General features: G+C 39.0%; 1 protein-coding gene across 1 annotated transcript in view; it reads right to left on the bottom strand.

Annotated features, from left to right (window-relative positions):
• KCNH8 (potassium voltage-gated channel subfamily H member 8) overlaps positions 1-13,237 on the bottom strand; it is a 726,151-nt gene extending 712,914 nt beyond the window's left edge. The window contains exon 1 of the mRNA XM_040433027.1: positions 13,162-13,237. Within this exon, the coding sequence (XP_040288961.1) occupies positions 13,162-13,237 (76 nt within the window). The remainder of the gene's footprint in view (positions 1-13,161) is intronic.
• Between the last annotated feature and the right edge of the window lie 1,196 nt (positions 13,238-14,433).

Raw genomic sequence — 14,433 nt, 5'->3', positions numbered from 1 at the left:
CCCTAGGGTATCCCTTATCTATTCTCTGCCCAGAGATTCACCCGGATGGTGGGAGCACTCTGTCCCCGTACCTAGCCTGTCTGTCCTTAAAGCACCCTTACAACACAAATGGACCCTTATGGATGCCTGGGTCATTCAATATAATCCAAACACTGCAATATGATTGTCTGAAGACCCCCTGATGCACCTTAGAGTAGAAACTCCAAATGAATGGTCCTCGTCACATTTGAAGACCCCCTGATACACCCTAGAGTAGAAACTCCCCAAAAAATTACCCCATTTTGGAAACTATTGGATAAGGTCGCAGTTTTTTTTTGTACTATTTTAGGATACATAAGATTTTTGGTTGCTCTATATTACACTTTTTGTGAGACAAGGTAACGAAAAAATTGCTGTTTTGGTTTAATTTTTTGCTTTTTACAATGTTCTTCTGACAGGTTAGATCATGTGCTATTTTTATAGACCAGGCTGTTACGGATGCAACAATACCCATTTTTGGGTTGTTTGTTTCAGTTTTACATAATAAAGTATATATTTTTTAAAGATTTTTTAGTATCTCCATATTCTGAGTGCCATAGTTCTTTATTTTTTGGGGGACTGTGTTATGTAGGGGCTAATTTTTTTCGGTATGAGATGATGTTTGATTGCTACTATTTTAAGGTGCATATGACTTTTTGATTTCTTGGTATTACACTTTTTGTGATGTAAGGTGACCAAAAAATGGCTTTGTTGACAGTTTTTATTTAATTTTTTCTTACGGTGTTCACCAGAGGGGTTAGGTCATTCAATATTTTTATACATCAGGTTGTAATGGATGCGTCAATGCCTAATATATTTACTTTTTTTTTATTTATTTAAGTTTTACACAGCAAAAGCATTTTTGAAACAAAAAAAAAATCATGTTTTAGTGTCTCCATATTCTGAGTGCCTTAGATTTCTTACTTTTTGGGCAATTGTCTTAAGTAGGGTCTCATTTTTTGCAGGATGAGGGGACGGTTTCATTGGTACTATTCTCGGGTGCATATGCATTCTCGGGTGCATTACATCACCATTGGTATTATACTTTTGGTGATGTAAGGTGACAACGCACGCGGCAATACCCAATATGTCTGTTTTTCCTTTTTTTCTAGTTTTTTATTTTATTTTATGTTTTTTATTATCTTTGACTGCAGCATACAAGGGGTTAAGGCCTCTTTCACTTTGGTGTTCCAGATTTGCTCCGGATACGTCGCGTGTGCATTGCGGGAAAACCGCGCGAGTAGGCACGCAATTGCAATTCAGTTTTTACTGCGATTGTGTTCCGATATTTAGTTTTTTCTGCACGAGTGCTATGCGTTTTGCACGTGCGTGAGAAAAAACTGAATGTGGTACCCAGACCCGAACTTCTTCATTGAAGTTCGGGTATGGGTTAGGCGTTTTATTCATTTTATTATTTTCCCTTATAACATGGTTATAAAGGAAAATAATAGCATTCTTAATGCAGAATGCTTACTAAAATGTGGATTGAGGGGTTAAATAATAAAAAAAATTAACTCACCTAATTCAATTGATCTCACAGCTTGCATCGTCTTCTTGCTTTTTCTCTCAGGACCTGCAAAAGGACCTTTAATGATGTAATCGCGCTCACCATGTGGTGAGCACGATTACGTTAAAGGTCTTTTTGCAGGTCCTGAAAGAAGAAGAAAGACAACGATGCCGGCTGCACGATCAAGTGGATGAGGTGAGTTAATTTTTTTTTTTTTTACCTTTCAATCCACATTTTAGTAAGCATTCTGCATTAAGAATGCTATTATTTTCCCTTATAACAATGTTATAAGGGAAAATACAGTGAATACACTTTAATGGTGTTCGGGGTTGCTTTCATCCCTATCATCTGCTAGCAACCATACCTGAAAATCGCACCGCATCCGCACTTGCTTGCCATTTTCACTCAGACCCATTCATTTCTATGGGGCCTGCGTTACATGAAAAAAGCAGAATATAGAGCTTGCTGCAATTTTCATGCAACGCACAAGTGATGCGTGAAAATCACCGCTCATCTGCACAGCCCCATTGAAGTGAATGGGTCCGGATTCAGTGCGGGTGCAATGCGTTCACCTCATGCATTGCACCCACACGGAATTCTCGCCCATGTGAAAGGGGCCTGATACGCCGGCATCAGTGTTTTCACCGATGCCGTCATATGCAGCAGGGGCCCGGCTGTCCGTGACTGCTGGGTCCATGCTGCTGATCGGGCGGGCACAGCTCCTGCACCCGCCCGATCAGCCCACCTTAAATTTACGGCACTGGTCCTTAAGTCATGTCTACAAGCGCCATGCATGTATGGAACGGGTCCTCTACGGGTTACTACACAACCACCTTCATGCAACTTTTGCAGTAAACATTGATTATTACTAAAAATGTGATAAAAACTCAAATTTGTCACTAAAAATGCATACTACAGCAGAGTACTTAGGCAAATAATATACAGTCTGCTAAAAACTGAGATGTGAGGCATTCATACATGCTACACATGTCTACATTTATCGCATGATTCAAAGTACGGTAAGTGTAAAAAATTAGAAGTATAGATATTTGACAGTATATGATTTTTATCTTTCTATAGAAACTGCTGGTTTTGGCTTTCAAAACTGCATGCAGAAACCTGACCGTGTGGCCGCTTTCAGACAGGTATAATATGGGTGCTTTATTATTCTTCTACTATTGACTGAACACATCAACCTCATCAAAAATGAGTTAGAGCGCCATACTTCCAGTTTTGATGAACCACATAATATGGCACAAAAAAAGACCCTGTATTACACTTGTCTGGAAAAAAAATATCTGAATACTGTTTTTTTTTTTTTGTTTTTTTTTTAACATAGTGGAATAGAATATTCTCATTTGATCTTTCCAAACTGAGTTGTAAGGACATTTGTCACATGAATATGAGGAACATGGACTTTAATGGCAGTAGGTTGATATGAAATGTGTTACACAAGATAAATTGTACACAAAGTAAAAAGATTGCTCATAGAACCTTTTTTTCATTTATACAGTGATCATATGGTGCAGATTGTGGACAGTGAAAAAATATTCAGTATGCAACATGACTATGGTCTAAAGGTCCTATTGATAAGGTCAGTAAATACTGGCAATAGTCTTACAAAGTAACCTGGTTGCTCTAAGCTCACAATTAATAGACCAGCACGAATTTCCGAATGCATGATCCAATGCCACTGCCCAAATGGCCAAGACGAGCAAAAATCAGAAAAGGTTTGATAAAACCTGTCTGTTGTGGACACAGTCACCAACCCAAGATTCTTGAAGACCTGGAAAACATTGCCTGCTCTGGTCAATGGCAGAGTTAGGAATGAGAACACACTACAATTCCAGCAAGCATTACATTAGCCGCCTAGTCTGGTGGTGGTGTCATGGTCACCATTGTCTTTATGCTCTGCGCTCCATAAACTGCAGGTAGGTAGAACCGTTATTGGGCTAATTTACCTCATTAGTATGTTGTTTCCTGAGCATCCCTGGTCATGGTGTGGTGGTGGTACTAATGCACATACTAGTTTATGTAGCTCCTCTCCACCATTGTTTGAATGCCTTTGAGCTCTGTCTTCATGAGATACTGTATAGTATCCCATAAAGACAGAACACACCCACATGACGAACACACCCATAACATTTTACACAAAATTTACAATATCTTGAAAAGGAAAAAATGATTGTTAGGTCGGTATAAAATGCACATAAGTTAAATGTTAGATAACATGAATAGTGACTTCTCATATTGCAAAAAAGTGCATTAAATACAGCCTGGCTAGTCTCAGTGTTACAGAATGCCCACACATAAGCTGCAGATTTTACACTTCGGAACTACAGGTGTAAAATTCACCACATTTTACATAAGTAGCAGAGTAGGCACTGCCAAAGAGGTCACCCAGCAGAAGAAGGAACTAGAGGAACTGAGCATGTATGTCCACTAGGTGGCACTAATATATGTTTAAAAATTGTATATCTTGAGAAAAAAATCAAAAGGATTTATATGCTCTAGTCACACTGGTAAAGTCTTCTTTATAACTATCTTTATGCTTAGCTATTATGGTGATATATATATATATATATATATATATATAGATAGATAGATATATATATATATATATATATATATATATATATATATATATATATGTCAATAGTTTAGCTTTGGAGCCAGATGTAGCTTGAAGGATTCATTTGTGGAGTCTCAATCTCATGACCCACATGTTCCAGGCATCAGGAAGAAAGTCTGGGATTACTGCTACTGTCTCAGAATCTCACACTACTGCCCTGATCTCTTACAAATCACTCCCGCCAATGACTTTTGGTAATCCCTGAGTCTAAAGAATAGCATGGGAATCAAATGCTGTTTGCTGATAAAACCTGAACTCCTATTGGTAGAGAGTAGCTGAGGACCATAGAAGAGACAGTTGTGGTTTATTGTAGGAACATGGTATCTGGTAGCTTTTTGTTGGGAGTAACTGCTAGGGAAGTAACTTTTGCGTGCAAGTGGTGAGCATAATGGCATGGTCAATTCTTTGTAGATGTTATTATCCTGATGGTGCTACTGTTTAGCCTACACTGATGTATGCGGCCTACATTGGAGAAAATCCTAAAATGGGTAGGAAAAGTAAAAAGACAGTCTGCCTTCCATATATTGGAATAATTCAAGGTTGTCCTTGTTGTACCATCAGTTTGGGCACTCAGAGAACAAAGTTATCTCATTAGTTTACAGATTAAAAGGTTGTCCCATGAAAAATATTCTACATTTTTTAAATCAGCACCTGGATCTGAATACTTTTGTAATTGCATGTAAATAAATTTAGTATAGTCACTGAGTTATTCACTGAAATCTGTCTGCACAGTGCCACCTGCTGTTTGCTCTATTTCTAATTTCTCAGTCCTGCTCATGGAAGATGGAAGCATATGCTTAGTTCCATCCTTCAACTGCCACCAGCCGCAGTATAAAGGACATGCCCCCTAAGAAAGTTCACTCCGCCTAAGCTGCCAGCTTGAAATAAATCTAGCAGAGCAATTGGAACAATGAATGGGACAAATTCTGGATCCATGTGAGGTACAGGGCTGGTTCTAAGTTTGTTAGAAAAATACCACCATGTACTATATGATGTTGGATTTTTTATATTTTTTTATTAATCATAGGATAACCCCTTTAAGGCAAACATAGAAATTAAATCTGAAATATTTGCATCAGTATGTACTTTTTTACTGACATCACTAAGGATTCTGAGAGGGCAGCCAAAAAGCTATTGCTTCCAATCCTCTCCTACTGATCACATACTAGGAAGATGGGGAAGTGCTACCAGACTCCTCAGACAGTGGCTTATCTCTCTGAGAACAAAAAAAGATTGGACAATTGAAATCCAACTGCCTGATCCTTACCTTGGGAGTCCTCCAAACACATTATATGACCATCTGGTCCCACTGAAATTAGGGAGTTCAGTTGTCATACATCTATTATGAAGGGTAAGCTTTAGCTATTAGTGTGGCTTCCAAATGATATGTAGGAAGTGAATTTGGAAGAGGAAAATAAGAAAATACTATTTTCCATCAGACCCCTAAATCACTCCCCCATTCTTCTTCAGACCTCAGATCAGACCCCATTCCTCATCAGACCCACAATTCATACACCCATTCTATATAAAACCTCAGATCAGACCCCAAAATCAGGCCCCCATCTTAACTAGCCTCAGATTAGACCCCCCTACTGCCATCAGCCTCAGATCTGACATTTCAAACCTCCATCAGCCTCAGATCAGCCTCCCATCAGACCCCCAGCCTCCATAAGCCCAACCCCCTCATGAGACCCCTCAGCCTTGCCAGCCCCCAAACAGACCACCTAGCCTTCAATAGCCTCAGCCCCCATCAGAACCCCCAACCTCCATCAGACTCAGATCAGACCCCATCAGCCTCAGTTTGGACCCCTCTAGCCTTTATCAGTCTCGGGATGCCAATGAGCAATAAAACAAAAAAAAAAACGGAATACGGTTGTACAACATGAATAGAACCAAGTGTCAAAAATGAACAGCTCCTAGATGGGACAAGCCCAGGCACTCAGCATATACACAAATATAATACAAATATGTATATCCAAAAATATCTCTTTATTGAAAGCGATAAAACAAATAAATAGATGCATAAATTGGCAAAGACAAACAGAACAACATGGAGAGTGCACAAAACACGTTGAGACATCAAGAGGAAGCTGACGTAAAACATGTGTCGGGGTTTCTTGGAGGTGCCTCTAGCCGGGTCTGTATTGTGTATATGTTGTGAATCATGGCTTTTTATCTAGGTGGGGGAGCCACATGGCTTGATTTTATATTTATTCATACTTGTTTTTTCATACCACCTTCTCCATTATTTGCAATGCTATAATTTGATGTTCTGACGTGTTTTGTGCACTCTCCATGTGGTTGTGTTTGTCTTTGCCATTTATGCATCTAATTATTTGTTTTATCAATTTCAATAAAGAAATATTTTAGAATATACATTTTTGTACTATTTTTGTGTATATGCTGAGTGCTTTATCAGACTCAGATCAGTTCCCCATCAGACTCCCCAGCCCCCATCAGCCTCAGATCGGACCCCCATCAGACCTCACATTAGATGGTAAAAAAAAAATGAATAAAATAAACTTTCCTCGCTTGCTCTGGATGGCGCTACAGATTCAAGACTCAACGCACCATTTCTTCTGGCCCTCACTGTACAGTAATGTGACATTTCACAGTGTCAGGTCATAGTGTGTGCCTACATGCATTACGTCATGACTCTGTGCGCGGTAAGGACACAGTGCACAGCGGCACCTGGAAAAAGACCAAGGTGGGAGAGTACAGCCAGTGCAGTGCTGCTCTCACCTCCCCGTGCCTCCCGCATGCTGATTACTGCCATTAGCATTTGGACTATAAGACGCACCACCACTTTTCCCTACTGTCTCCATCTTATAGTCCGAAAAATACGGTATATATATATATATATATATATATATATATACACACACACACACTGAACAAAAATATAAATGCAACACTTTCTGTTTTGCTCCCATTTTGCATGAGCTGAACTCAAAGATCTGAAACATTTTCTACATACACAAAAGACCCATTACTCTCAAATATTGTTCACAAATCTGTCTAAATCTGTGTTAGTGAGCACTTCCCCTTTTGCCGAGGTAATCCATCCCACCTAACAGGTGTGGTATATCAAGGTGTTGATTAGACAGCATGAATATTGCACAGGTGAGCCATAGACTTCCCACAATAAAAGGCCACTCTTAAATGTGCAGTTTGATCACACAGCACAATGCCACAGATGTCGCAACGTTTGAGGGAGCGTGCAATTGGCATGCTGACTGCAGGAATGTCTACCAGAGCTGTCGCTCGTGCAATGAATGTTCATTTCTCTACCATAAGCAGTCTCCAAAGGCATTTCAGAGAATTTGGCAGTACATCCAACAGGCCTCACAACCGCAGACCACGTGTAACCACACCAGCCCAGGACCTCCACATCCAGCATGTTCACCTCCATGATCATCTGAGACCAGCCACCCGGACAGCTGCAGCAACAATCGGTTTGCATAACCAAAGAATTTCTGCACAAACTGTCAGAAACCGTCTCAGGGAAGCTCATCTGCATGCTCGTCGTCCTCATCGTGGTCTGGACCTGACTGCAGTTTGTCATCGTAACAAACTTGAGTGGGCAAATGCTCACATTCAATGGCGTCTGTCACGTTGATGAGGCGTTCTGTTCACTGATGAGTCCCGGTTTTTATTGTTCAGGGCAGATGGCAGACAGCGTGTGTGGCGTTGTGTGGGTGTGCGGTTTGCTGACTTCAACGTTGTAGATCGAGTGGCCCATGGTGGCGGTGGGGTTATGGTATGGGAAGGTGTATGTTATGGACAACGAACACAGGTGCATTTTATTGATGGCATTTTGAATGTACAGAGATACCGTGACGAGATCCTGAGGCCCATTGTTGTGCCATTCACCGACGACCATCATCTCATATTGCAGCATGATAACGCACGGCCCCATATTGCAAGGATCTGTACACAATTCCTGGAAGCTGAAAACATCCCAGTTCTTGCATGGCCAGCATACTCACCGGACATGTCACCCATTGAGCACGTTTGGGATGCTCTGGATCGGCGTATACAACAGCGTGCTCCAGTTCCTGCCAATATTCTGCAACTTCGCACTATTGAAGAGGAGTGGACCAACATTCCACAGGCCACAATCAACAACCTGATTAACTCTATGAAACGGAGATGTGTTACACTACGTGAGGCAAATGGTGGCCACACCAGATACTGACTGGTTTTCTGACAACCCCCCCACCCCAAGTAAGGCAAAACTGTGCACATTTCAGAGTGGCCTTTCATTGTGGGTAGTCCAAGGCACACCTGTGCAATATTCATGCTTTCTAATCAGCACCTTGATATGCCACACATGTGAGGTGGGATGGATTATCTCTGCAAAGAAGTGCTCACTAACACAGATTTAATCAGATTTTTGAACAATATTTGAGAGTAAGGGGTCTTTTTTGTATGTAGAAAATGTTTCAGATCTTTGAGTTCAGTTCATGCAAAATGGGAGCAAAACCAAAAGTGTTGCGTTTATATTTTTGTTCAGTGTATATAACTCTGTAAAATATACTGATTTACAGTAAGTGTTATGTAAATGCGCAAAGGCAGTATGAAACAGAAATGCTTGCTCACTGGTGTAAATTGACCTGGTTGAGACATTGAGTTCATGTGAATTTTCTCCCTTCAAGACTTTATTCTTGCATCAATGAATGGGAGAAATGCCTATTCACGTTAGTCAGAACCTCTTTATTATTATGCCTTGATACTTTTTTCATATTTAAATATTTCATTGTGCTCTGCTTGGTAGCTGCATCTCAGATCCAAGCCACTTGAGTAATAAGCATATGTCATGTTCAACTGTATTAGAACAGTGTTCATTCAGTAGTGAATCTCAATGTTCATATTGACATTCTGATTTAAAAGAAATATTCTGACATTAACTTTCATTTCAGATGAGCAGCTGCTTGTATTGTAGCCCTTCTACCAAACAGTTTCCAAGGATTTCCCATATCACCGAATTATTATTCCTGTTAACAATGTTAATCCAGAATTAATGCATTATACATATGGTATTGTGAATAATACATAATGCATATCACAAACATGATTTTGGAAACCTTATGGAGGGATATTAGGTGTCTAACCCACAACTAGATGGTCCAATGCATAGGATGTAGAGGGTCTTTGTCAAAACTAAATGGAGTGATCGGCTGTTTTATTGAATGCTATAACAAAGAGCTACAAAGCACTAAAATACAGTCCATTTACTGCTGACAGACAGCAGCTGGCTAGATACTGACAGACAGCAGCTAGCTATATACTGACAGACAATAGATAGATAAGTAAATAGACATATGGATTTTATCTGGATAGATGAATAGATATTTAGGTAGATAGACAGATAGATAGATAGATAGATAGATAGATAGAGATAATAGATTGCAGGTAGGAAAATAGAAACATATGTGATAGATGGATAGGTAGAAGGTAGATAGAGAGATAGATATATCTATCTATCTATCCATCCAATATCTATCTATATCTATCTATCTATCTCATATCTATCTATCTCATATCTATCTATCTCATATCTATCTATCTCATATCTATCTATCTCATAATCTATCTCATATCTATCTATCTATCTATCTATCTGAGATAGATAGATAGATAGATAGATAGATAGATAGATAGATAGATAGATAGATAGATAGATAGATAGATGATAGATAGATATGAGATAGATAGATATAGATAGATATTGGATGGATAGATAGATATGAGATAGATGATAGATAGATAGATAGATAGATAGATAGATAGATAGATAGATAGATATGAGATAGATGATAGATAGATAGATAGATAGATAGATAGATAGATAGAGATAGATAGATAGATAGATAGATAGATAGATAGATAGATATAGATAGATATTGGATGGATAGATAGATAGATATGAGATAGATGATAGATAGATAGATAGATAGATAGATGATAGATAGATGATAGATAGATAGATAGATAGATAGATAGATAGATAGATAGATAGATAGATAGATAGATATGAGATCGATAGATAGATAGATAGATAGTAGATAGGTTAATAGGCAGTATATTGCTTATGAAATTTTAATATGTAAAAATGGATTTCTATGAATCTACCTGTTAAATATTTGATTGTAGCACTGTGTGAGACGGCTATATCTATTTCACTATAAGAACTACAGATGTAGCAGTGCTGAGGCAGTCACTTCACATGACGTGCCATGCCTACCTGTGGTGTTTCATAGGACTGCAAGTAAACCTATTGAATTAGTATAACCCAGTGAGTTCTCCCAATCATCAAAAGTCATTGTGAAAGGACAAATTCAGCCCCACTACATCTGCACATGTGATAACTACTGAATGAGAAATGTCCTCATACAATAGTAAGGCAAAGCTATTTCATCGGTATACTGTGTACAGTAATTATACAGCCATTATATAACTGCCTCTGATAGCACATCCACTGCTCTCCACGTCCATGTAACCTTGAGTCTCATATAAGAATATCATTTTTTATGAAATGAAGCTGAGGTCACTCATTATGTGTTGTGTAAAATATGATTTAAGAACAGAGCTAAGCCCTAAGTGAGGCATATTTGCAGATGAAATCTGGATTGCCTTTCTGCATGGTTGGTCAACATTATAATTAATTCTCCCTTGGATTAGAGATTCAGTCCTGGATTAGTCTATCATTGATGACAGCATACTGCATCCTTCCAATGTGATATGCTTAAATTAAAAGAGTGCATTAACTTTAGTCATCTGCGTATGAGCTAGATCACCACAAGTAATCTAACAGAATGAGTAAAAAATAAAAAAAAGCTATATTATTCCAGTTACTCTTTGCACAAGAAACAGATCAATGTAAGAGAGAATTCGGTCATTAGAAATAGTTCAAAAGTCCAAATATTGGGCTCGTCATGTATCCAAAGATTCTCAATGCAGCAGCTATTTGTAAAGACGCCTTCATATTAATATCAAAGCTGAGGGCAAGGCCGAAGTGAACTATGGTATATCAACATGTAAAGTGTGTAGAGACAAATGTAATGTAGAGACAAACACCAAAGAGCACAAAATAGTCATCATGGCATAAATGGGGTAGCAGTGCTGAATTAGTACTCGGCTTGTGTTGTACACCATGGAAATTTAGAGTAATTATAACCCAATAAATGTATTGAATATTCATAGATGATACCAAGATGAGCTGAGAGTTAACTTAGGGTTAGCATACCCTAATACATTTATTGAATATTCCTATTAAAGACTACTGATAGAGGATACAAGATGAGCTGTGCCAAGTGACAAACTCACTTTTGCTGCACTGACCATTTCATGTCTCTATATCTGTACAAAGTATCCACAATCCCAGCAGTGAAGAAAACACTTTAGCCAATGGCAGTCCCAAATGCATTTTCTTAATGGCAGATATGATTGGGTATTCATTTTCTTTTCTATCAGAACATTAGTCTTGAGATTATCTTTATTAAATATGTTTTCAATGCAATCTCCTTTCCAGAATCACTAAGCTCATTCCTAGAGATCGGAGGATTTATCCACAGAGTGCCCGTCCTCACAGACACCGGGGCAGAGAGATGCCTGTATTAAGCTCACCTGACAAGCACTCCTAGACAGGACATTTCTGCTGAGCTACCAGTAAGCTTCCTGAAAAACTCCAAAACTGTCACTTATGCCCATCCCATGACTGAACAGAAGATGCTGGAGCTTCAGGAGAAGCGAGGGCACCGCTAGTCAGAGCAATGGTTTAGAAACAGGGGAAGAAAGTTGAAGCCAATGATATCACTGTATCATAGGGAAAAGTAGTATAATAGCACCACCACACATGCTATGCACATTATACCGTATGTATTCATTGTATCTTACAGACAAAAACATTCTATTATCTACCAAATTACCATCTAATATTACTTCACTATCCATCTATCTATCTATCTATCTATCTATCTACCATTGAGCCTATCATCCATCTATTTATGTCTATCATTGAGCCTATTATCTATCTATCTATCATCCAATTATCTATCTATCCATCATTGATCCTGTTATCTATCCTTGTCTGTCCTTGATCTATCTATCTATCTTTGAGCCTAACATCTATCTATCTATCTATCTATCTATCTATCAATATATCTATCTATCATTATTATTATTTATTTAAAAGCGCCCTTCATTCAATGGCACTGTACATCAACAGTGGGTTACAAATACATAATATAAAAATACAATAAACCATTAACAGACTGGTATAGAGGGGGAGATGACCCTGCCCACAAGAGCTATCTATCCATCCATCTATCCATCTATCCATCCATCCATCTATCCATCTATCTATCCAATATCTATCCATCTATCTATCTCTTTCTTATATATTTATCATAGACCTATTACATTCCTTATTCCATCTTTTCCTGCCTTACAGATATTAGCAGTTATAAGTTAGAGCTGGTTGACTATACCAAGCAGAATTCATTCCCTGTAAGGTTAACCCGACTGCTGCTCACATCAACTAAACTTCTCTGAGCAAGTAAGAAAAGCAGCCTAATGGTTAACTAATGACCGATTCTCCTCCATCAGCATCTGTTCCCTGCTAGAATGTAATCATCCTCTTATAAAGAAATTTACATAATCACAACCAAGATTGTATTTTCCTAAAAATAACAAGAAGGATAATGCATGGCTCCTATGGATTGTCCCTCACTGCTGTGCCCTGCCAGAAGAACTAGGGTATGTCCAGAAAGTGGGACTGAAAGGAGCTGTCCATAGTGCTGAAATGACAACCCTGGCTCCTCACTATTAGACAAGATAAATTCATGATAAATGCCATCCACATGTGCATCACAGAGACCTTTGAAGGCTATACATAAGTCATTGACATGATCCTTGCACTGGAAGATGGGCTTGTCTTCATCCTCCAAGTTAGAAGTGACCTATAGACTGGATATGACCAGAAAACAAAGTGAAGACTTACGTGTTCCGTCGAATCTAGTCGCTATAGTATCTAGGAAGGTGTTCTGAGGTGCTAGTAATCCTTTCATAACAGGCATTTTTCCAGCCCGGTGTGGAATTCTCCATCAAAGTTTATAAACCAGGATGTTTTGGAAGAAAGTGCTGTGGGGGAGGGATGAAATGAGGAAGAGGAGGTGGTGGGTGAGGTGTTAGTGGTAAAAAGAGGAGGGGTGCCTGGTGACTCCTGATGATTATCCCTGGAAGCTCTCAGTCCACCACAAGTCTGCTTTATCCTGAATGCTGCAGCTCAGCACAGCTGTGACCTTCCCCAGTCAGCTCTCCAAACCAGAGGAATGGATTAATGTAATCTTCACTAAATGCCTCTGTATTTGTATAACCCAAGCCCAAAGTTACCAGACCCTAGTCCCTTCCATGGATGAAAAGCCAGCACACCAGAGCCAGTTAACCCCCTCTCCTCAGACTGAGCTAGTCAATGCTAGGTGACTGTCTCTGTCTTTTCAAGCCTTCAGCAAACCCTCCAGTGATTGTTCACTCTGTACTGTGGGCTTAAATTTCTCCATGCTATTCCACAGAACCATAACCTGACACACAGCTAAATTTAGATCCATGCAAAAGAAAGGGAAGAATACTGCAAGCGCTGACTTTGGGCTGGAACACAAAAGCAGGAGAGGTGATGCAGAGAGAGAAGCTAGCCAGGAGAGCAGCTGGGCTGTATGATAGCTCAAATGCAGACCTTTCTCTATTTAATTTAGCCATTTCTCGTTTGGAAAGACGTTCTCGCCATGTGTTTTCTATAAGCTCCAGACAATGCCTAGCAGACCTCCAAAGGAAGCAGGCGGATCTATTGTGCCTCTCTGCTGTGAGTGATCTAGGACAACTTTGCCAGCATGGCTTTCACTTCTTCACTTCATTATTTCTGAATGGTTTGAACGACGAGCCATTAGCTACTGCTCTCTTACCTGGATATTAGTGCATCCAGTATACGATGCAGAATGGAAAAGGACAGAACTCTTGACACATGTTTAACTAGTTACAGATAGATAGACATAGATATATTAGGCAGAGATAGATAGATAGATAGATAGATAGATAGATAGATAGATAGATAGACAAATATATGAGGCAGACATAGATAGATAAATATGTAGATAGACAGAGATAGATATATATATTATGCAAATAGATAGATAGAAAAAAATATTAAGCATAGATAGATACATAGATAGATAGATACTAGACAGACATAGATATATTAGGCAGAGATAGATAAAGA

Source organism: Bufo bufo, chromosome 5, assembly GCF_905171765.1.
Source record: "Bufo bufo chromosome 5, aBufBuf1.1, whole genome shotgun sequence".
NCBI lineage: Eukaryota > Metazoa > Chordata > Amphibia > Anura > Bufonidae > Bufo > Bufo bufo.
This window is presented reverse-complemented; position numbering and strand designations above follow the sequence as displayed.